The sequence below is a fragment of the Pholcus phalangioides genome, unplaced genomic scaffold, assembly GCF_987345545.1.
Source record: "Pholcus phalangioides strain wild (caught in Gottingen) unplaced genomic scaffold, Ppha-v1.0 ptg000024l_1, whole genome shotgun sequence".
NCBI classification, from domain to species: domain Eukaryota; kingdom Metazoa; phylum Arthropoda; class Arachnida; order Araneae; family Pholcidae; genus Pholcus; species Pholcus phalangioides.
This window is the reverse complement of record NW_028301616.1, coordinates 19270150-19295823: the sequence shown is the minus strand read 5'-3', so window position 1 is coordinate 19295823 and position 25674 is coordinate 19270150. Positions and strand designations below refer to the sequence as shown.

General features: G+C 38.4%; 1 protein-coding gene across 1 annotated transcript in view; it reads left to right on the top strand.

Annotated features, from left to right (window-relative positions):
* The first annotated feature begins 1322 nt into the window (after positions 1-1322).
* LOC149068910 (LIM/homeobox protein Lhx9-like) overlaps positions 1323-25674 on the top strand; it is a 60257-nt gene continuing 35905 nt past the window's right edge. Inside the window, exon 1 of the mRNA XM_089250957.1 lies at positions 1323-2178. Coding sequence (XP_089107083.1) covers positions 1964-2178 — 215 coding nt within the window. The 5' untranslated portion in view covers positions 1323-1963. The remainder of the gene's footprint in view (positions 2179-25674) is intronic.

Below are 25674 nucleotides of genomic sequence, written 5' to 3'. Positions count from 1 at the left end.
TAATGTTATTGAAATTTCATAAATTTTTTCTGTGAATAGTTCTCAACCCGTCATCCATTGATAAGAATAACACACGTTTACGGTGAATTGTCTTTAAATCAATTCATCTTCTTTGATGTACGGAAAATTCACCGAAAACAATTGACCGTCACGCAATTCATCGATAGGTAACTTCACCGACAACAGGTCATCACCAGTGACAGATTGATTGAGTGAATGTGCGAGCGGGTGAGTGATCGAATGAGTTGGTGAATAAGCTAGTGAGTGAGTGACCATATGAGTGACTCACTCACTCACTTGCTCACCTGTATACTCACTTGCTCACATGTATACTCACTTGCTCACGTGTACACTTGCTCACTTGCATACTTGTTCATATGTTCACAATTACTTGCTCATTGACCTACTCACTTGCTCATTCACCAACTCACTTGCTCATTCACCTACTTTTGATTATTCATCCACTCACTAATTCTTTCATTCACTCACTTACTCACTTAGGCTACTCATTCAACTGGCTCGCTTCACCTGATCATTTACTCACTCGCTATGTCACTTCGTCGATGAATTGCTTGTTTGCCGGTGAATTTTTTCTTAGGGGGTGAATTGTTGTCGGTGAATCTTCCGCATACACCATGTTTATATAATTTAAGAAAAAGAATCACTTTTTATACTGAAAAAAAACGGTATTTCTAATGGATTTATTTGATTGAGAATTTCTATCAAAAATATTTATAGGTATAAAAAAATTCATTAAGTTTTCCCCCTACCATAGAAATTGAATATAAAAAAAAACTTTTGAGGCCACAATTTTTAATTGAGTAATTAATTTGGAGAAATTCTCCTGGAAAAAAAAATGAGAAGAAAAAAAAAAGGGGGGGACATTTTCTTTCTTTGAAGGAAGAAAAAAAAATTTTTCTTCCCTTTTGAGAGCAATTAAAATTCTTGAAAGATTCAGAGAGAAGAAAAAAATAGAATTTTTTTTCAATATATATGACGGCTCCTCCCTTGAATTTTTTCATAAAAATTGAAAAAAAAAGGAATTTTTTTTGCTCTTTCTGGAATTTTTTCCTCACATATTTGGTCATCGTCCCACCCACTCAGCGGGTTTTATCTCCTCCCCCTCCCACCACGTGCCAGTCATGTGCCGTGGATGATGTCGCTGCACGTCAATCAAATCCCCATAAGCCACGCCTTTTGTGTCACGTCATTGGTCGGTAGGTATTCTTGGGCGCGGCTTCGTACTTCGGAATCGTGTGTGTGTGTGTGTGTGTGCCGTGTCTTTTCCTCTCTCTCTCTCATCTGGAAGTTTTTTTTTTTTCGCTCCAGAAAGAAGATGAGAGAGAAGTGAAACGCATATACACGGCGTATGGGACGTTATCGGTGGTTTTGTTTTGTTGATAATTATTAGTTATTATTTTTTCGATCACTGTAGTGATCAGTGAGAATTATATGGCAGTGATGATAGAGAGACTTTCCGTGTGAATTGTGCGTTTGATAATTTTTTTTTTTGTCCGCTGAAGGATGCCTTTTATGTGTAATTTTGTGATTGACGCCACTCATGGTCGCATGAAATTTACGTGTGAATATTTTAATAGTGACTCGTGTTCGTGTGTTGAAAAGCGATGAAAGACCTAAGATGCAAGTCCGCACCGAAAACATCATCGAGAAGTTGACGTTTTCGTGACTTACGAGACGTGGATTATTTCCGTGAAGGGATGATTCGTCCCTGATGTGCTGGTGAATTATCATTATTGTTCTTCTAGTGTGTTAGGTGTGTACAAAGAGAGAGAGAGAGAGAGGGGAAAGAACTTTTTCAAACATAGGAGCTAGACCAGGTGTGCTCAAGAACATAGTCTCCCTAACGGGAAGAAGTGGTGGTGGCGGCAGCGGCGGGACCCTCGAGGGGGACGACCCGACAGGGACCCGGAGTGACGACTCGCCCCCGAAGCGCGGCCCCGTCATGCCAGTCATCAGTATAGGGGATTACGAGCCCCCGAAACCGCACCTGTGCGCCGGGTGCGGGCTGAAGATATCGGATCGCTACTACCTGCTCGCCGTCGACAGGCAATGGCACGCGCGGTGCCTCACATGCAAGGAGTGCCACGTGCCCCTCGACTCCGAACTCACGTGCTTCGCACGCGACGGAAATATTTACTGCAAGGAGGACTATTACAGGTGAGAATTAACATTCTGCAGAAAAGCACGTGATTTTTTTTTGACCGGTTCATGTTTCTTGAATTCAAAAAGACGAAAAAATATCTCAAGGGTAGGGGAGACCTGGGATAATTGTCACACTTTTTGCATTTCAATTAATTTCGGGTATGTAATTCAAACCAATCCAACAATACATGATATATCTGCATCAAGTTTGCACAATTGGCATGTGCTAGAGCTTTTTTGCGAATAAAAAAAATCACTCTTTCTATGAAATATAAATTTTTAAAAATTTCTCTTGTCGAGTGTTACAACCAACACCATATACGAGGCAAGTTCTCGCGGAACATGGAGTACGTTGTCACGCAACATTAATTAGATATTCACTGGAGATTTTCACCGACTGAAAAAAAAAACCCACCAACCGTACCAATTAAGTTCATTACAGTTCATTAAGTTCATTTCATTCAATTAAGAAACATTCCAGGTCCATCGAATCTAAGAAAATAAACGTTGGAGGTATGACAGTTTCAGATTAAGCCGATGGAGTAACCGAAAAATATGGAGTATATGCCGTTCGGATTTAGATGCTATACCTAAAGACAGTAAGATCTTAACGAGGGGGCCAGACGGGCTTGGCCACATTTATTGAAGACTTCCAGTCATTCTAAATTATGAGTAATTCTGAGACTATGTATTTCTTTCATCAATTCTGAAATCATTTCTTCCATCAATTCTGAAATCATTTCCTACATCAATTCTGAAATAATTTCTTTCACCAATTCTTAAATCATTTCTTTCACCAATTCTTAAATCATTTCTTTCACCAATTCTGAAATCATTTCTTTCACCAATTCTGAAATCATTTCTTACATCAATTCTGAAATAATTTCTTACATCAATTCTGAAATAATTTCTTTCACCAATTCTTAAATAATTTCTTTCACCAATTCTTAAATAGTTTCTCTCACCAATTTTGAAATCATTTCTTCCATCAATTCTGAAATAATTTCTTTCACCAATTCTTAAATAATTTCTTTCACCAATTTTGAAATCATTTCTTCCATCAATTCTGAAATAATTTCTTACATCAATTCTGAAATAATTTCTTTCACCAATTCTTAAATAATTTCTTTCACCAATTCTGAAATCATTTCTTTCACCAATTCTGAAATCATTTCTTTCACCAATTCTGAAATCATTTCTTCCATCAATTCTGAAATCATTTCTTTCGCCAATTCTAAAATTATTTCTTTCATCAATTCTGAAAAATTATTTCTTCCTCCAAACCTGAATTTCCATTTCTTCTAAAATACAGTCGACCCCGCTTATAACATTCCCACTTAAACGGTTTTCCATCATAGTAAGACTCATTTTCGTGGTCCCAACTATAACTAATTCTCGTTAATGTTATATATAATCCTCATTGACATTTCCAGTTTAAAGCGTTCTACTGCTTACAATGTTTTTTTTCAGGACGGTTTTTTGAAAAACATTATAAGAGGGATTCACTGCATAATTCTTTCATCTATCGAATTTCCATCATTTCCTCCATCAACTCTCATTTCATCATCATTTCTGAATTTTTTTATTTTATTTTGAAATAACTTCTTGCATTTATGTTCCGCATTCTTTCATTAATTCTTCTAAAATAATTCTTTTAATCTTTGTTCTGTAATTTTTGCATATTCTGTAACTACGAGGACTGTCTTTTTTGCATGTCGACTGCCATCCCTCTAGTCTTTTTTTAGATAAAAAACAGGAGACTTTCTTAAATTGACCCCGAAATCATTAAGACAGGGCCGTAACTACGATTTCTGTAAAGAAGGGGAGGGGGGCAAACGCGATTTTGCTAACTCCACCACTAAAATTCGATCATTTTGAACGGTTTTTTGTTCCCACCTAAAATAGGCCACCCACTAAATTTTGCGGGCCCGCAGTTGCTCCCTTTGCCCCCCTCCCCAGTTGCGCTCCTCCCGCCTTGCATTAAGATGACCATGTCTAGAGAAGAAAAAAATTGTAATTGCTGGTATGTAAAGTTCTATTTATATGTGAAATAGACACTTTTTTATTCTTCTATGCTTTAGGATCAGTATCGAAGGAATGGGAGACCAGCTCCCATTCGCGCCTCGAAGTCGGAAAACCGTAAATGTAACCATCTATTGGAACAATTGCAGGTTGTAGTGTCACAGAGATTTTTTTTTCCTAACGGGGTTGTCAACACATGAAATGATTCATCATCTGTTGTGTAAGTTCCTCTACAATGGACAAATGAAAATAAATACAAGGTGGGCCAAAAGACTATCACACATGCAATGAAATCAGTGACTACAAATCTCGACAACACCGGAATCCCGACAGTGCCTGAATCCCGAAAATGCTTAAATCCCGACAATGCGTAAATCCCAACAGTATTCCTAAGCTCCCGAAATCTCAGCAATGGCAAAATCTTGAAAAAATGCTTAAATCCTAACAGTACACCGATGAAATCTTGACGATGCCGTAATTCTAACAGTAGACTACAAATCTCAACAATACCGAAATCTCGACAATGCCCAAATCTCAACAATACCGAAATCTCGACAATGCCCAAATCTCAACAATACCGAAATCTCGACAATGCCCAAATCTCAACAATACCGAAATCTCGACAATGCCCAAATCTCAACAATACCGAAATCTCGACAATGCCCAAATCTCAACAGTGGGCTACCGAAATCCTGACAATGCCTCAATCCCAACAGTAGGCTCCCGAAATCTCGACAATGGCAAGAATCTTGAAAAAATGTCAAAATCCTAACAGTAGACTGCTGAAACCTTGACGATGCTCTAATCCTAACAGTAGACTGCTGAAACCTTGACGATGCTCTAATCCTAACAGTAGACTGCTGAAACCTTGACGATGCTCTAATCCTAACAGTAGACTACGAATCTCGACAATATCGGGATCCCGAGAACGTCCAAATCCCAACAATAGGCTACTGAAATCCCAACAGTGCCTAAATCACAACAGTAGGCTACTGAAAAATCCTGACAGTGCCTAAATCCTAACCGTAGGCAACGAAGTATCGAAAAATTCCTAATTGCCGACAATGCCAAAATCCTAACAGCAGACCACCGAAATCCCAAGAAACCAAAAAAATCAAAAAAAAAATCAACATTTCGATATAAATTTCATTGATATTGAGTAATTTCATTGATTTATGTGCTGGAATAGCTATAATAGTGGCGCAGAATAAAATAAGCTCACACAAAAATTGTGACGACGACAAAAATAAATAAATAATAATAACTCACAAAATTACAGTAATTTCCAACAGACAGGTAGGAATATTTTGCTTTTTTCTCGAACATTCAATTTCTCAAAACTCACGAACTAATTTTTTTAAATCTTAATTTATTCTGCGCCACTACATCTCGTTAGTATATTAATGGAGTTTATAAAAAAAATTCAATATATTTTTTTTAAATTTTTAAGTTGTCAGCAAAATTTACACGACGCATGAGTAGGAAGGGGAAAGCATGGAAGACATTTTCTTTATTACAGAGATAATGACAATCATAGGCGGTGGAACCCGCGGGCTGAGGCTATCCGCGATCCCCCGCCCCGAATAAAAAAAAAAGTTGTGAGGAGGTCTGAGCCCTCCTCCAATATTTCATGATATACAATATCCAACGCACCATTCCGCCCCCTGCGTACGGGCTTGCATCCCGTATATACGGGACGAATGGTGATTTTCAGTCCCTCGATGTTTTCTTCATGTCGGCGCCTCTGCTGGAAGTTGAGTTCCAATGTGTTTTTTAGAAATTGGAACAATGATAAGCTTCAGGGGTGAGCCATGGGTCGCCCTGAACGAGAAAGACCTATAAAATTTGAAAGATAAATAGCTCTTCTAGAAAATGAATCAATCATTTTGGTAGAGGCCTTACGGTTTTAATTTGAAGAGATTACAATGACCCTTGTTTCAGGATACTGGGCAACAGGAATCTCGACAACGGGAATGATCCTCGTCCCAGATGCTGTGAGCGAGAACGTGCGGCAGAGATAAGATACTCATACGCCCATAAAAACTATGTGAGGAGATAGCGCGTTAAACGTAAAATGAAGAAAATGCCGATTGTGAATTGGCCTATAACGCCTATCACTTTAACCCCGGAATGCTTGACCAACCAACCGTTGCCAACAGGCCCAGAAGAATAAAAAAAAAAAAAAAAATTGGGCGAAGAATATTATTATTACTAGTTTTTTTAAACCTGTTTGAGTTTGTTTCACTTCAGACAAGCTGCTTGATAGCTGACCATTTCACAGATCGATTAAATAATTTGGATCCACAAAGCTCGATGACACTCGATTTACAGCAGTGGTAAATCAATTAATTGAGTCCCCCGTTGTACTGAATACAGCGAAACCCCTCTTAACGGACACCCCTCAGATGAGTTCACCCCCCCCCCCCCTTTTACGGCTAAATAATGTAATTAGTTTTCCCCTGTGTAATAAAAGTAGTATGCATCTCATTAACGGTCACCCCTCTTTTACGGACGAAATTTTTTCTCCCGACGGTGTCTGTAAAATAGAGGTTTTACTGCACTTGCGTAATTGGTTCGACCTCAGTAGCGTAAGCAAGGTTTACTCGAGGTGGGGGAGGGGGGGTGCTTTTTTATCGGAAGGAAAAACCCCCACAATAATCTTGGCTTGTTTTTGAGCCCAAACCCCCCCCCCCCCCTCTTGCGTACGTCAACAGTTTCGTCCGACAAATGCTTCTTGTATACAAGGTTTTGCAACCGGTGCGCCGCACAAAACTTCATAGAAAATTAAATAAACTTTTTTTTTGTAAGAAGATTAAAGTTGAATGCCCAAACAATAATTGAGACACTATACGAGACATATTTATTATATGTACACGGTGTCTCACAAAGGACTCTCTGATTTTAAGGTGAAATAACTCGGAAATGGATATCGATAGAATAAAACAAGTGGTGTGTTTATATATACAGTCGAATCCCGTCATAACGAACGCCAAGAGACCGGAGGAATCACTTCGTTAAAACGAAATTTCGTTATAAAAGAATTCCAGGTTACCTAGCATTGTTCCTATGTAAACTTATTTGGAGGATTAAAAAAGTGTTCGTTAAAACGAGAATTTCGCTATAACGGTATACGTTAAAACGGGATTCGACTGTAAATATACTTGAAACAGCCGTAAAAATCTGATGCACAGTTTCAAAATTAGTTACAAATTTAGCTGGTAGCGGCGCTGCACACTAAAGTCGCAGTACGGAGTCAGAGAGAAATAGGTTTTAAAACTGTCCTTCGCAAGCAGTCGGTGCAATCGCATCACAATCAATTCAAAATGTGCACCTTTCGCAGCACAGAGAGGGCGCAAACGATCATTACTGAACGGTACGTTGCAGTTTTGGAACAATATGTTGCCTGTGTTGGAAAATCGGCTAGGCACTTCGTGGGCAAGATGGAGCCCAACCAAAACGTACCACAACGGTTTTTTGCTATTCTTTAGGAGCACTTCGAGAATATAGAGTCATTGCATTGAATTGCTCCCACATTTATTGGAACAGGCATGGATTGGGCTCCATACCCACCCGATTTCACTCCTTGCGACTACTTTCTGCGGGGGAAAATTGAAGGTTGCTGTTCTCCCGGAAGAATGTTATTACACACGGTTTCTTACAAAAAGAAGTGTCAAAAGGGTCTGAATTTTAAAACAAAACGTAGAGGAGACTATAAAATTTGTTGGAGAGAAAAGGTCAAAATAAAAAATACAATAGAAAAGTTTTGAGCTACAGTAGGTGTAAAGTCGACGAGGTCTTTATTAGACAAGTTTTTCAAAAGTTCGAGTTACTGCGTAGAATCCCGGAAAAAAGTATTTTTATGCACCTACAGCCGGCATATACGAGTATTTTCTCCGGATTGGGTGAGAAATTCCATTGTTTAAGGCGGTGGTTCACAGCAGTTGAGCCCTCGGGGCTTCGTGGCCACTCCAGTAAAATGAAATTAATCATTAAATTTAGTAAGTAAAAAGAAAAGATTTTTTATAAGAGACTCCAATACCGGGTATGAAAAAAATCATGATTTAAAAAAATCTGATTTTTTAAATTTAAATCGTACTTTTTTTAAATTTAAATTAACTGGCTGCTTATTAATTAAAACAAATCTTGTTAATCATTAAGAATGCATATTTTCATATCACCTATCTATTTTTTTCACCTAATCTCTCAAATTTAATTCAGTATTAATGAATAAACTGCAAACGCGAACTACAAGCGAAAAATATAAACACCAAAAATAACCTGTGTTTATGTAACATGAAAGGCCGTTGAGCCCGAATTAACGTCATGGATTAACATTTTTCCTCTGTAAAATGCTTTTAGTATTCATGAGAGCTTTCGCCCACTCTTTAAAATGAGCGTCTGGTGGCAAACTCGGTATCATATGGTGCAGGTTTCTCGATTCACACTCGATGTACAACCAAAGGGTCCTTCAGGATCAACTAAATGGAAAACATATTTTATTGACAAGATTTTTTTTTTGAGCAATTGATGGATGCATTTATTATGTTATGTTTCTGACTAGCACATGATGTTGCTTAATAATGTACGTATTTGTATTCTTCCATAGATTTAATTAGTTTTGGTAAAAAAAAAACTTGCAAGCTCTAGACTTTTCACTTTTCCTATTCAAATTTCAAATACAACGATATTTATGTCGGTACAACATCTATTATTATATTGAATCAGCAATTGGGGCAGTGGTTCTCAAACTTTCGACGACCACGGTTCTCTTGCTTATTTCATGGTTTATGACTCTCGGCTCTCGATAATAGTTTAGTGGATATTTTCACTTACAAAAATAACAACTTTACAGTTTGCCGCTGTGGTGGTCGAGTGGTTATAGTGACGGACATGTGATGCGAGGATCCGGGTTCGAACCCCACAGTGGTGGTCGGCTGAAGTTGGTTTCCTGTGGTTCCCAACTTCAAGGCGCAAATGCGAGCCGATCTCCCCGTTAAAAAGTCTCGCCACAGAGAGCAACAGTCCTACAACGATAAATCATTCAATCATAACACTTCACTCATAGTTAGAAAAACTGGTGGCAGATGGTAGCACTACACATAACAAGCATTACAGAGGAACAAAAAAAACTTCACGTCAGGTTTCACTACACGTACACGCACATTCCCGCATGTACCGATTCGTTGAGGGTTCCGCGGGGGGGGGGTGCATGTGTGGTGTAGCAGTAATAGGTAGGGCCTCCAAAAAATGGCTCGGGGATCCATGATGTTCTTAAGTCAGCCACCTCGTTGGGCAATTTGCCTGTTGTGGCGTTGTATTTGTATTTGTATAATTAGGGCATACAAATGAATATCTCCAGCTCGCAGTGACGCCCCTGACAAAGGTTGACGACGCCTCTAGGAGCCACGACACACACTAATACCGAATTAGGGCATAGAATTCAAGGCTATATACAAAAAATATATTCTATATTTGTTTTTTTTATCAGGGGAACCCTATTGCCCACTTAGTGCAGTTATAACTAAGTTCAGCTTCCTGTATTTTTCTGGAATTTTTTCTATGCACAACATCTGGAGAGAGAACAGCTGTTTTTCTTCACTGTATCTAGGGATTAGAAAGAGAGAAGTCTATAGATTCTCCAGATCTTCTATACATATTTTAATCACAAACCTTATCACATATCAATAATATACCACCGTAGGTTAATTCCTAATTAAGCAGTGGAGTTTTCAGTTTCATTGCTGCACCTAAATTTCACACCGACTGCTACAAACACTTAATAAAAATATTCTACATTTTTTTAAAATAAATAACGATAAATGAATTAATAATTTTAATTTAATAAAACTTTTTTCCCAAACATAGTTTTTTCTTTGATATTTGATTCTTGTATTGATAAATTGTTTTTTGAAAAGTTAAATATTGGAGTTTTAGCATATATAATGGGTTAAAAAGGGGCTCCTCGAGTCTGAAAGTTTGGGAACTGTTGGTTTGACGCGTGCGAACATCAGCGAATTAAAATATTGCAGAGAAAAAAAAAGAGAGAAGCCGTCACAGTAAAAATAAATTGTGAGAGAAACGACAAAAGATCCCAAGTAAACCATTAAAAAATAGGTAACAGACTTTGATTTTCTTGGATGAATATAACAGATTTAAATTTGGAAATCGATCAACATTGATGCGATAAACATTTGTTTTTGGATTTTGAAATAGTAATTAAAAATTTGTATGAAACCAGTTTTTCTGCAATGAACAATATTAAAAATAAAAAACGATTATAGTTGGAATCTTTGGAAGAAACTTTAAGAGTATTCCCACCCAAAAAAAAAGAAAATATAGTATATTCTACAAATTTGTCAAACTCAAATATCTAATTAAGTTTTGTTTCAGGAATTTCAATCTGTCAAATTGTAAACAGAAATAAATTGCTTTGTGGTTAATAAATAATTAAGAAACGACAGCAATTAATTCATGATTAATAATTATTGTTAATAATTAAATAATTAAAAGTGTAATTTTCAAAACCTCAATTTAAGTGTGCCGTGGATGTGCAACAGTAAGTTCGAATATCTTCGAGTCGCGAATGCGAGCCGATCTACCATCTTGACAAGGAGAGCAACAGGCCTCTACAACGGTACAATTATTCAATCATAGTTAGAAACATTGATGGCAGACGGCAGCACTATGGGGGTTAGTATCTCTTAACAAGACACAAAACATGCATTACACAGAAGCAAACTTCACGTAAGTTTCAAAGTACGTACGCGCACATTCTAACACAGAGTTTCCCAACTATTTTCGTCCCACACACACATACACGATCGACCCCTTCTTCAAAAGTTTTTTTCTCCAATCGCCCTCCAACGCAATCTAACCCATAGGATCCTATGTTATACCCGTATCTTCTACCGCCCGCCGGAAGATTCCATCGCCCCCAGGGGACGTTAACGCCCACGTTGAGAATCACTGTTCTAACATGTACCAATTCGTTAGAAGTCCGCAGAGGAATATGGACAAGGTGCATGTGTGGGGTTCTATCTATCTAATACCGTACATACACCTCGCAAACATTCCTCCGAGAGAATTTGTTATGAACTGTGGAACTGCATGCTGGAAAGTGTTATGTGCGTGCAATATGTGGTTCTGACGTATTTATGATGTAATTTACGCCTGTTTCGTGTTAAAGAAGTGCTGCCACCTGCTTCAGTGCGTTGTTCTGTGTTCTGAACTGTCTGCAGTCTTTGCTACCCATGAGAACGCTATGAAACTTTAGGGACATTTTAATGATGGGATGGGGAAAAAATTGAGATCACACGAGCTCTCACTTCAGATGATCACCTTTTGGGCGAAAATGCTAAAAATTTCCTTTTCATTAGCGTCATCTGTTGTTGAATTACGACACAAATTCATCAATTGATGCATATTTTGGTAATATGTTTATCTGCACAGTTGGAAAATTATTTGTCGTAAGTTATTATTTTAATAAAATGCAGTACATTTTAGCTTAATTGTAGTAAAATTTGTTGCAATCCAAAATCGGTTAATATATTTTTATTTTGTTCTCGTCGAAGTTTGGTTATTGAAAATAAAATTTAAATAGCCTTACTTATAAGAGAGCAAACCCTTTCGTAAGCCGCAGAAATCGCCCTGAGTGCGGGACTCGGCACAAAATTCTCGCATTCCGCAGTTTTAAGTAGCCATTTATGTTATTTCTAAGGGAAAAAAAATTGAAATTTATGGAAGATTTAAACTAAAGCAAAGGTCCGAGATATGCTAATGTAAGTAATCATGCCATGTAAGCTCATCATCGTTTGAGTACACGAAGTTCGTTTCAATACAATTTAAATTCCAACAGTTGGGCGTGTCAAGATAAATTAGTTTCGTTTTTTTCAGCGTCGTCTATTTTTGTGGACTGATTTCTAGATACTTTCTGAGATTTTACACTTTCTATAATTTCTTTTAACCTAAAAATAAATTTGTTTATAATTTACGGAAATTACTAATTTTACAGAATTACTAATAATTTTGATATGTCGTGCCCAATTATGAAATAATCGGATGCAGTGAAACATTTGTTAATATGCCCTTGGCGAAATGTGGCCCGCAAGCCAGTCGGTTTAGCGCTTAAAAAGTAGCAAACATTTGAGTCGTCCAGTTGCAAAACTCGTCACAAGTGTCCCATCCAGATTTTTTTTACAGAAAGTGGAAAAGAAACATCTTGTAGATGTATTTTTCGAGCTGACCGCTTGAAATTTAACATTTTAACGGCATAACATTAACATTTTAACAAGCGGTCAGCTGAAAAAGTACACTCCACAAAAGTTTTTTCACTTTCTGTAAAAAAAAAATCTGGATGGGGGGCACTTGTGTGGCGAGTTTTGCAACTTTAGGACTTTAATCACCGATATTTCGGTGAATTTTTATCTATACGTAACGGAGAAAATTTCTGTGTGAAGAGAAATGAGCCAATTTTATTAATCGATATTTTTTACATGGGGAAAGATTAATTTTTATGAAAATATATGATCGGGCGTAGTGACTTTTTACTGTACTGTTATCTTCTTAGAGATGTCTAGCGGGGTGTTATATACCAGTCCATCTCTCAATGTCAATGTATCATTATCTAAGCTGCATAACTGTAGCTCTCTGTTCGCACGTAGCTACCGTATGTACTCGCGTATAAGCCGAATTTTTGCGCTAAAAAATTTGTTCCTATATTGGGGGAGGGTGGGGGGGGGGGGGAGACTGGCTTATACACGAATACAAAAGCAGGTTTCAGTCCAAAAGAACTTTACTTTGCACCCTGTATATCAGGGGCTCAAAATTTTTTTCTGATGACCTATACAATCTCCTTTACAAAACATGGCTGTAAATTGTTTTTTTAATTAGTGTAGAAAAAAATGGAATGGAAGAAACATCTCTAAGAAGATAACAGTACAGTAAAAAGTCACTACGTCCGATCGTTTGTGCAATAACATACCACCAGGTAAAATAGTAATTAGGTGAAATTCATAAAAATTAAGGTTTTTTCCCATGTAAAAAATGTCGATTAATAAAATTGGCTCATTTCTCTTCACACAGAAATTTTCTCCGTAACGAAAACCAGTGGCGAAAAAAAATGGATTTGCAAGGAGATCATACGACTCATACAATAAGCCCCAACGGCTATATTTTCGACCCACGGGTTCTCTAAAGCTGGTTTCACATCAGCAGAACTCTGCGGAATGGCGTACGTAAAGGAAGGGTAATTGTTTTCAAATCCCTCCCTCTTCTTGAGCCGAGAATATGTGGTTTTTTGCAGTAAAAAACAAAGAACCATCATTTGGGAAAAAAATTAAACGCTTAGCCTCCTCTACCTAAGAAAATCCTGATAAGCTGCTGCTAACAATTAGGCAACTTCGACTAAAAAAAGACTCCGAAATCAGAAAAGTCTGATCCCAAATGCACCATGAAAGCAACTACAGTCGACGCCGCTTATTAGAATACCATATAATGTTATAATTCAGGTATTATTACCACTTTCGCAAAATATGCAACGGACCATTATCATAACATGGGGAAAAAATTCGATCACAGTTATCGGGACTTCGGATAATGTTATCAATTTTTTGCACAGTCTGAAGCTAAGGCTTAACCAAATAATTTTTTTTCCCGACGAAATTTACAACGACTGAGACTGCTGAGACGACTACTGTTGTTTGTTCAATCTGTTGCTTGTGAAAATATTCTTCGAAGTAAAACATTGAAAAAAAAAAAAAGGTTTCTTTGGCATAGGTTTATCGCCTCTAGGTTTATCGTCTCGCCTCTCTCTCATCACAGAAGTTGTGTGCTAACCTACCCCGCTGGTGGAGCTGGTTGGCCAACTTGACTTGATGACTTGCAAGCACTCTCTCAACATCTGACTAGGGTATTCAGGAGTTAAAAAAATATCATAATGTAGTCTCATAAATGTATTTTCCGTAGACACAATAAAAATTGTCGTAATTAAAACCACACTTGCCCCCAAAAATAAAAACCGTTAACTATTGCCCCCCAACTAGCTTCGGTCTCTCCCACTTTGAACAAAGTATCTTAATTTGTGATGTTGGACGCCTCACAATGGCTGAATAACAAAGATGCAAGTTTTTAGCTCGGAGGAAAAAAAAGTCCCGTTTTAAAATAGAATAATAATAAAAAGGATAATATCGAAAATTTTGCAACTAATTATGTGGGAAAGAAAAACAGAGTTGACCCCCTTTTTTACCAATATCCACTTACCATACGTCCCATTCAATCAAGAGGGATGTATGGTCACTGTACTTGCTAACGGGACTTTTCGGATATAGTTATCATTCGCTTATTGCTATCAGAAACTCTGAATCCCGTTGTAATCGCATTCAGCGGCGTGGACCGTGTTTAAATTTCTTCGTCTTTCTCCTCCACCCATATCGGTCCCACTTCTTTGTCTACGAACCCAAGATGTCCCATTATCATTATAATCATCATCATTGTCATAAAACCAAGGAAAAAAGGGGAGGGAGAAGGCAAGATCAATAAATTTATCAGTTAAATTAATAACGGAAAGAAAAATGCATCCAAATCAAGAAAAAGTTTCCTCGTTCCGCTGACCTTGAAGAACATCATCACCATCATCATCAATACGCCACTGGAAGACATTAAAAACAAAACAAAGAAGCAAAACCCAATAGATATCTCTTGGTGAGGTTTTTTTTCTTCTTAATCAACAATACTTTGAGGCTCTTGTTTTGCTGAAAAAATAAAGGAGACCCAGACAGAGAGAGCTAGAGAGAGAGTTGTTGCTGCTGCTGCTGCTGTTGGCTGTTGCTCGAGGAGATTTTGAAGATAGCCAAGGGATTTATATGTGGTTCCCTTGACAGCTGGTTGTCCTTCCTCCGGACTACTACTACTACTACTAGCATCTATGACGCGTTTATTCATTAAACTCAACCCCCCCCCCACTCCTTCATAATGAAAAAAAATAAAGACACATTGAAATCGAGTCGAACAGATATGTACGTGTGACAGGGCTGCATGATTAAGTTACGGATCACAGCTGCTGCGACTGAGTCCATGAATGAAATTTATAGATGCCCAACTAAGATATGGGCAACGGCTTCCGTTTCTCTAACATGCGTGCACATACGCCTTTATATATATATATATATATATATATATATATATATATATATATATATATATATATATTTGTGTGTTAAATAATAATATTTATTTATTTCTATTTTCCTGCAACAGGAAACATAAGTTCCAACTCAGGTCCAAAAGATTGTGTATTTTATTGGTAGGAGACGCATAGGCTGCGTCGTTGTTTGGTCCGTCTTTGAGAAATTTCTAAGATATTATCGGCTTCTTACTTTTTTTTTCAGAGATGGGGGGGGGGAATGGAGGTGCATTTGTGCAGAGGGGATAAGGGCTACAGCCAACACCACCTATACAACAAGGCCTCCGCACGCAGCTCGTGACGTCACTGAAGAAGGCCGTTTCGCCTATTGCCATTGGATATAGCAGGCAGACGCATGTGATATCTTTACCTTTTTTTTTGCAGTATATCCAATGGCAATAGGAGAGATGACCTTCTCCATTGACGTCACAAGCTTCGTGCGGAGGCCTTGTGCTATAGGTGGTGCTGCTACAGCCCGGGTGGCAATGTCGGATGGGAGGCAAATTTCAGATATGAGTGGTCAAGGAAATTAGAGTAGAATATGTGAGTACGGTAGGAAAACTAGGTCTGCGTGGACAAGTTCAGTGAGCAATCAAAATACAAACACATAGGCCACAACAAGCAAATTTCCCAATGAAGTGGCTGAAAAGAATGACTCTAGAGACAGAAATATGCTCAATGGTCCTCGGATAAATGTGACCCTTGGAGTCATCTGATGTGGCTGGCCCGTTGCATTTCTAGATCAACATTTCCGGGTAACTTCAGTAGCTCACGGCGTATTTCCAGATTATTTAAGTTGTTTACGGCACATATGCAGATCAATTAAATTTTGCCTAAAATAATTAATTAATAATTAATTAAACTTAAATTGCCCGCGTCACACTTTCAGATCGCCCGAGTGATTCGCGGCACATTTCCAGATAACTCAAGTGGCCCGCGACACGTTTCCAAACCAATGAAGTGGACCGCACTCTGGTTGAGCATCCTTGCCTGAGGCTTAGAGAATGTGTGAGCGACTAGAAAAATGATCTATATAGAACAGAGGTGCACAACCTCATCACCTCGCGGGCCAAATGCGCCCCACCGGGATCTATACGAGATACCGAAAATCACCATAAAAAAAAGTCAAATGGAAGTAAAGTTTTAAATTTTTTTATAGCCTAAAAACTGCAAAGGCATATCCCGAGAGTCCCCTGACTGAATGAATTACAGCCAAAAAAAAGTCTAAACCGAGTGAAGTTACCAATTATAGCCAAATAATTGTCAAAAGCAAGCAAAGTTGCTAATCACAGCCAAAAAACATTTTAAAAAGCAAGTAAAGTTGTAAATCGCAGCCTGAAGATTGTCAATTAAAACCGAAAAAAATAATTGTTAAAGGCAAGTAAAGTTGCCAATTGTGCAGCCAAAAAATTGTCAAAGGCATTTATTTATGAGTCGTGAAAATAGTCTACTTCTTCATTTCAAAAATTCCAGTAAGCCTCTTTGAAAATAAGAGGGAAAAACGGAACATTTTATGGAAAAGTTAGGACAACCACAAAATTACGGGAATGTTTCGTAAATACAGGTCATATATAATAGTCACTCAATATATATATACAGTACAAGTTTCTGGACCGGGTTTGAGGGTGCTCATTCATAACCTATGAGAATAGTTCAGGCTCATGAAAGCAGAAGAAAAACATCGTAGTAATCGACATTTCACTATATCCGATTATTTTATAAGTGGGCACAACTTATCAAAATTATTAAGTATTTTACGCAAATTATTGAAAAAGTGATTTCAGAAAAGATAGAAAGTGAAAAAAGTAAGACCAAATATTCATTCACAAGTGTGAAATTAGGAAATAATATTTAGTGAAACACATATAGGTGACGCTAAAAACAAAACTAATTTATTATCGTACGCGTAAATATCGAAACCTAAACTGAACAAAATTTTTCCAACGTGACATAATAAGAAAAAAATTTGTTAACCGATAACTGACTGCGTCAAATTTTCCTACAATTAATCTTAATTCTAAAAAAAATTATCAAAATGATAACTTACAACATGAATTTATCCAGTAAAACAGAGAAACATATTGTTAAAATATGCATCAATTCAGAAATTAGTGTTTTTAAAGTCAACAGTAGATGGCGCAAATAATTTATTTTTGAAATGCGCATCAACTGAAATGGTTGAAGTTGGGAAAGTCTATTGTGTGTAAGCATTTGGAGGGTATACAGGCAGGGTCGTCTTCACAGCACCATGGGGCCCTCAAAGCAAAGCGATATCCCGGGGTCCCTAATTATCTGAAATGTACTTGCTTATAAATTTCTTAGCTTCCTTTCCAAAATTATAGCACCAAATCTCGTTATCACGAGTAAATCACGTTATCACGAGATTTGGGGGCCTCGAGCCGTGCCCGGTACTCACACCACGGTATCAGTTCAGTTCTTTTCAGTCTAGTGGAACTTTCTGACCAGAGAAACGGCCAGAATAAAAAACTGTGCATGTTGAGGGGGGCATGTGCTATTACAGAGAAATATACAGGGTGTATAGGTAACAGAGGGTATAGCATTTTACTGGTGAACCATTGATCGTAGAGGCATACTTTTGTTTGGAAAAGGTATCCAAACAACGTTTAGTACTCAGATATGCCATTCAAGTTGCAAGGGGCTGTATAGTTATTAAGGGTCCGTTCAAGTATTACGTAAGCAAAGTTTTAGCCATTTTTGAATGCTGTTTTTCCCCCAACTTTCCTCCGTTTTTTGAATTCGAATATCTCTGCGAATATTGCCTTTAGAAACGTGGAATTTTTTTTAGTTGCCATCAGGAGGGACAGAGCAACAACTTTCTACTTGGGTTTTCGTTCACACGGGGGACTGAATAAAAAGTTATTTTTTTTGTTTTTACAACCATACATCCCCTTGAAATAGGAATGGCGTATCTGAGTACTGCACGTTATTTGGATATTTTTCTAATTGGAAGTATGTCTCTAGGATCAACGGTTCGCCAGTAAATGCCATACGCCTTGTTACCTATGCACCCTGTATATGTTACCACTAAACCACACATGCACATCTCTTCCATAATCCTTTGCGGAACTTCTAGCGAATTGGTATATGTTGTAATGTGTGTGTACATATAGTGAATCTTCCGCGAAGTTTGTTTTTGTGTAATGCTTGTTATGTGTAGTGCTGCCCCGTCTGCAATAAATTTTTTTAAACTATGAGTTTTTTCACATATCACAGTGAGTGAAGTGTAATGAATGAATAATTATACCGTTGTAGGCCCGTTGCTCTCTGCGGCGAGACTTTTTAACGGGGAGATCGGCTCGCATTCGAGCCTCGAAGTTGGGAATAGCAGAAATCCAACTTCAGCCGATCACCACTGCGACGACGGCGAGGTTTGAACCCGGATCCGCATCATGCGAGTCCGTCGCTATGACCACTCAACCACCACAGCAGCTGTATAGTTTCACTTTCTTTCAAACCGAGCACAACTCCGGTCTATCGCCACTGTCAATTTACTACCGATTGAGTTGTGCCGGAAGTGTTATTGCGTGCACCTAACAGTCTGAGTGCGTACATGGTGTTGTGCGTGAATTAGTGTCGCCATCTAGATTTCAAATTGTGAGTGAAGTGTATATGTCACCGCCAAACCCGAAGGTAGCATACGCTAATTTGGTAGAAAAATTGGATGGAAAAACTTAGAGTAATTCTATGGTACGACGGTGCAGCAATTTCATAACTAGAGCCCGCATTATATGCAAATGCATGCATTATAATGCGGGCTCTAGTTATGAAATTGCTGCACCGTCGATATAGAATTGCTCTAAGTTTTTCCATCCAATTCTTCAATCCAAATGCATGCATTTGCATATTTTTTTTCATTATTTTTTCACATTTTTCAACATTAACGTATATAAATGCATGAAATCAAAGAATTTTTCAGAATAGAAAATATGCATTAAGAAATAGAAAATATGCATTAAGAAATAGAAAATATGCATTAAGAAATAGAAAATATGCATTAAGAAATAGAAAATATGCATTAAGAAATAGAAAATATGCATTAAGAAATAGAAAATATGCATTAAGAAATAGAAAATATGCATTAAGAAATATATACTTTTTTTGCATGGTGATTTTTAATGCGTATTTTCCTATTTTTGGTACATATTTCGGGAATTTTTAAATTTTTTCAGGATTTTTTATGATTATTTTGGATTTTTGATGCATATTTTGGATTTTTGATGCATATTTTGGGTTTTTGATGCATATTTTGGCAATTTTAAGTGCATATTTTGGCATTTCAAACGCATATTTTGGCATTTCAAGTGCATATTTTGGCATTTCAAACGCATATTTTGGCAGTTTAAGAGAATATTTGGGCATTTCTAAGTGCATATTTAGGCATTCTAAGTGCATATTTAGGCATTTCTAAGTGCATATTTAGGCATTTCTAAGTGCATATTTAGGCATTTCTAAGTGCATATTTGCTTATTCTTTTCACACTTCACCATTCAAACTTCACCACTTTTTTAGTGCATATATAATCCGGGATATATTCATAACTAAGCATGTGCTCTCAGTTTAAACCATTAATTTTGGGTACCTATAACCTGGACACACTGTATATAGGAACGACATGGTTAAGTTTGTTGTTCCATCACTTTGTTCTTCCCCTACCTCCCCACCTCTCGAATTATACATTTTTCAATACCGAAAACAATTTCTGGCCAATTAAAGCCTATTCCAGAAAGAATTGTGTTGGTGGATCCCGGCAGCAGGGCCGTCGCCAGAAATTTCTTTCCGAGGTTGAAAAGTGTAATTTGCGAGTTGAAGGTTCGTTCTGTACGCTTTAGAGGATTTCTCACTCAACGTCATTGGCATACGCAAGGGGGAGGGGGTTTGGAGTTCTAACCCCCCCCCCCCCCAAGCTGAGATTATATTACAGAAAAAACATAAAACTCGCCCTTGAGAAGGAAAAAATATTGAACCCCCCTCCCCTTGAAAAAATTCTGCGTACGCCTATGCTCAACGTATTAGTCCCAATATCAAGGGTCGTTAAATTCATTTTTCATAATCAAAGTCGTCAGGCAAGTCAAGTTGTTAGCTCGCTAGCCTTCAACTGTACAAGTCTGGGTGCGAATCACGGTTCGGGCACGAATGTTTAGTAGCACTAACAAATTTCCTGGGCAGATCTTGTGGACCTCTTGGGAATACGTGAAGATGCCTGCAATACAATCGATGAATCAAGCAATGACGCATAAAAATCATTTGATCATACGTAGTACCATAGGATTCACGGGAAATTTACCGCCACGTAATTCACCGACGGGAAAAATCACCGCTGGGAAAATTCACCGATAACAGTTAGTCACCAGCGAGTGAATGTCCGAGTGATTGAGTGAATATGTGAGCGAGTGAATGTCCGAGTGATTGAGTTAGTGAATGAATATGTGAGCGAGTGAGTGACCGAATGAGTTGATGAATGAGCTGGAGAATAAACCAGCGAGTGAGTGACTTCTCTTCTTGTATGAGTGAACGAGTAACTGCATGAGTAATCGAGTGAGTGGGTGACCAAGTGAGTGAGGGTCCTAGTCAGTGACCGCATGAGTGACCTACGGCCGTATTAACCAACACAGTTTCAACTGCAATCGCAGGTTAAAAGATCAGCGATCGACACGGATTGGTTAAAATCCTTTATTTAACCAATCCGTTTCGATCTTCAATCCTTCCACGTGCGATTGCAGTTGAAACTGTGTTGGTGAATACGGCCGTTAGTCAGTCACCGTATGAATGAGCTAGTCAGTGACCATATGAGTGACCGTATGAATGAGCTTGTCAGTGACCGTACGAGTGAGCTTGTCAGTGACCGTACGAGTGAGCTTGTCAGTGACCGTACGAGTGAGCTTGTCAGTGACCGTACGAGTGACCGAATGAGGGAATAACCGTGTGAGTGACCGAATGAGTGGGTGAGTAAGCGATTGAGTGACCGTATGAGTGGGTGAGTAAGCGATTGAGTGACCGTATGAGTGGGTGAGTAAGCGATTGAGTGACCGTATGAGTGGGTGAGTAAGCGATTGAGTGACCGTATGAGTGGGTGAGTAAGCGATTGAGTGACCGTATGAGTGGGTGAGTAAGCGATTGAGTGACCGTATGAGTGAACCAGTGAGTGCGCGAATGACCGTATGAGGGAGCATATGATTTTGAGTGATTTTGAGAGATCCAGTGATTGGTTGAGCGACAGTATGAATGACCGAGTGAATGGATGAATGACCAAGTGAGTTATCCAGCGATTGAGTTAGTGACCATACGAATGACTCACTCACTCGCTCAATTGCTTATCCACTCACTCACTATGCTGCCTTGTCGATGAATTGGCATGTCGGTGAATAGTTGGCGATGGCTTTTCCGCACACGTTACCGAAGCCCCTAAAACCATTTCGAAGGGATGTCCAACTTATAATCACTTCATCAAAGAAAAGAGACGCGTTATCTTCGAAAAAAAATATCCAGTTTCGATAACAAAGAAGGACAAAAAAAAAAAAAAATGAGACACTCATCTTATCATGTTATCCACATTGACCGCTAGGAAAGGGGGAAGGAGAAAGGTAAAGGATAGTTAATGGAAAAGGTGGACGTACGGACAGGTCCAGTCATTGTCTGTCTCAACAAAAACAACAACATCGTCATCATCGCTGGCCCATTGTTCTCACGTGACAGCGGCGTAAGGGACGGGCTTACTACATGTTTCGTATATACAGCTCCAGGCTATATCCAGCGTTTTTCGTTCGTGAACGCTCCATTCAGAACATTCACTGGACTCTCTCTCACATGCAAGGTACCTGCAGAAGGAAGTAGTGCGTACGCATGTGAACACATTCCTTGGACGGCGGAAGCAAAATCGCCGAGGGCCATTCCGAGCGTACGCGTCGTTTGTTGAGAGATAGATAGTAGTCTCTCTGTGTAAAAGACGTGTATAGCTCAAGGCAGATCAGGTCATCAAAGGGTTTTCCTTGTCCTCAGGATGGCTATATAGTAGCTGGAAGCTCTATTCTGAACCCTGTATCCGTTCATTCACAGAAATCTTTAACAGTTTCTTGTAGTCCGATACGGCAGTGGTTTCCCAGTTTTTTTGTTTTTTGTTTTGAGGCCACGGCCCGGTGTAGAGCCCCTGTATGTATCTGCTACAACCATCAACACATATGATAAACAATCAATATAAAACAAAAATAATGACGACAACTTTGTTTAGGCCGGAATTTCTGAATGGACTCTCAATAGGGACGCTCCGATTTAGGTAGGAAGGAAAAACTCTATAAATACTGCGGAAAACTATATATACTGGGCCCTTAAAATATTAGTATGCATGACTTATTCCCACTAAACCCAGTGGGGCTTAGTGTTCATTCCGAGCTAAAGGTTGTTAGGTGGGCACTTATCTAAGACTACCAGAAAAACAGTAAAGTTAAATTGATGATCGGTGGTTCTCAACCGGTGCTCCGTGTGCACTTCCCAGGGGCTCCGCGGTGACTCAAGGAAAATAAAATAAATAAGTAAAGTTGATAGATAAATGAAAAAAAGAGGCCTACAGGTTTCCGCCATAAAAATTGTATACAAAAAGCGATCCTCGAGTCAAACAGGGCTCCGATATAAAAATTATGTATTGGAAAGGGCTCCTTGTGAATCAAAAAAGGTTGAGAACCGCTGCAGTAGATAAACAAAACACACAGGATGGAACGAACATAAATTCGTTAAAGTTTAAAAATTAATAAAAATCGAAGGAACTGGTACATTTGAATGGGGTTTGCGCAAAAGTTGTTCCCAGTTTATAGGATTTTGTTTTTTTGGCACGGGAAAAATTCAAATTATTTTTTCAATCAAATTAAGGTCAAATTATTTTTTAAATTCGAATTATGTCGATCGAGGGCACTGCACGGAAGCCGGGCAGGAGTCCTTGGATCTGAACCTTTTTTTTTTGGCATCTCTTCTGTGTACTAAACGTTCCTAAAGTCTCAGTCAGTGATTCGTGGCTGAGGTAAAAACAACTTCACCAATAGTACTTTCTCCACCAACGTCAACATCACGATGGAAACCTTATGTAAGCGCCAGTAACAGCAAAATTCAGAAATGAGCTGTTAGCCAGCCAGAATCGAACACCCTGCATTTTATAAAACTCTGCATTTGCATATTTCCAATGATTTGCTTTTGTGCAGCGTCTTCTGTCGACAAGAATTTGAAATAATTCTTTCTGTACCGGAAAAAAGAAAAATTCCTTTCTCGAGGAAAAACTTTTCCGCAAACCGCATTCAAATATTACGAATCCCTTCAATTTTTATGAATTTTTAAATTACTTACGAATTTGGGAGACACCCGGTATTTTAACATGCATAAAAAATAAAATACTTACAGTAAAATTTGTCTAAATTGAACACCAACGAGTTCTATTGAAATCTCTTAAGTTAAAGAGGTGTCGAAGATGTAGAGGTGCAGTACTCTGAGGATATTGGACATTCAGTTATAGATTATGTCCGGTTTCATTCAAACTTGTCTAATGTAGGGAGGTGTCCAAGATACATGTGTATCCAAGTTGACAGGTTTAATTGCACAAGCTTCAGAAATATGGAGCGGGTCCCAAGTTTTTCTTCCTTGGGGCCATGTAAGCAAAACAAGTAAACGATTTCCAGTGAATTTCGAAAAAAAGGAAAAGCTTTCTTTTATAAGGTCCGGAAGATTTGTGACCTTTATTCCTATTCGCCACTGCAATTTCTCGCCGAAACCCTAGTGATGTTTTGGAGAACCCTGGGTTAAACGGAACTCCAACTGGAGCATCTCCCTATCGCTTGGATTCCTGACAATCCCTCCTCCATTAGCTTCACGTCATCTGCAAATTTGCTAGCAATCCCATCGATACCACTGATCGAGTTTATCGATAAAAAGTGAAAAAAGTATCGGCCCAAGAACACTTCCTTGAGGGACTCCACTCTTCACACCTGTCCCAAAAACTAATCAAATTTTCTCATAAATTTTTCTTACTACCAAAACTTTTTTAGAGCATCTCATCTTTCAATGCCATGACGCCTTTTCTTTTTTTTTGGGAACGAAAGGATTAAAGTGATGCATCAAGTAACGAAACTTTTAAAAGACGGAACGTCTTAAACGGGGGACGTTTTAAGCGGATTTAGTTTCTAACGAAAATTGAATTTCTCCCGTGTTATTTATTTTTTTAAACAACCGAAATCGACTTTATAACAACAATTTGGTGCGGGAAATGTAAACTGTAGCAATACAATAGCTTGTACATCGTAGAAATGATCGAACATTTATCGATCCCGATACTTAAGGATTAAACTCGAACTATATAGGAAAATGAAATTGGAAAGTAGAAAAAGGCAATCGGATTTGTGGGAAGGGGAAAAACTCTTGGGAAATTGAAGTGGGCGGTTTTTTTCCCCCCACATACAATATCGATATGGATACCCGCGGGGAACCACGCCCACTGACAACATGTAAGTTCCCGCGAAGTGGTCCTGCGAATATTACCGAAGACTTCCGCAAGATGAAGGTTTAAACACATTTTTATTTTGTGAGTATAAAAATATGAGATCAAAAGATCCTTATTGATACATTGTGGTTTCCTGATTTTCCGTTCGTTACAATTTTTCCGTCTTGAATGAACTCCTGAAATGCTCCAATTGAATTCCAGAACATCAGATACATTCGTTATGCAGTTACTTAATGGTTTGTTTTAATACTTTTTTTTAGTGGTATGAGACCTCCTCAGTGATGTAGTTTCACTTCAGACTGTATTAGTCGAAGAGTTGTCTCAATCAGAGTGACGGATTAATGCAATTTTGTGGGTAGGGGCGATTGGTTGGAAGATGCAACAAATCGGGAGGTATGAGATACGCCCCCAGACAGAGGCAGATTTCCGGGCGCGCGCCCGGGCTCCGACTTCTGAAAAGCCCCGAAAAAACCCAAATTTTAACACTTTTTTCTAATTTAAGGGGCTCAATATTTTCTTTTGCGTCAGGGACCTCAAATGACTTTAATACGCCACTACCTCCAGAGAATATTTAATTTCATTTTTTGTATAAGAGGAAGGGTATAAGATTTAGTATAAGATGAAGGGTGGTTTTAATGCGATCGAAGTATCAGTCGAAGTTTGGACTTAATGCAGTCGATATTAATCGGAGCGTGGGTTCCAAAGCAGAATGTATTATTAGTTGTTGAGTAACTTTCAATGCAGTCTATATTGGTCGAAGCTTGGTCTCAGTGTAGTCAATATTAGACGGAGCGTGGTTCTCAACGCACCGACT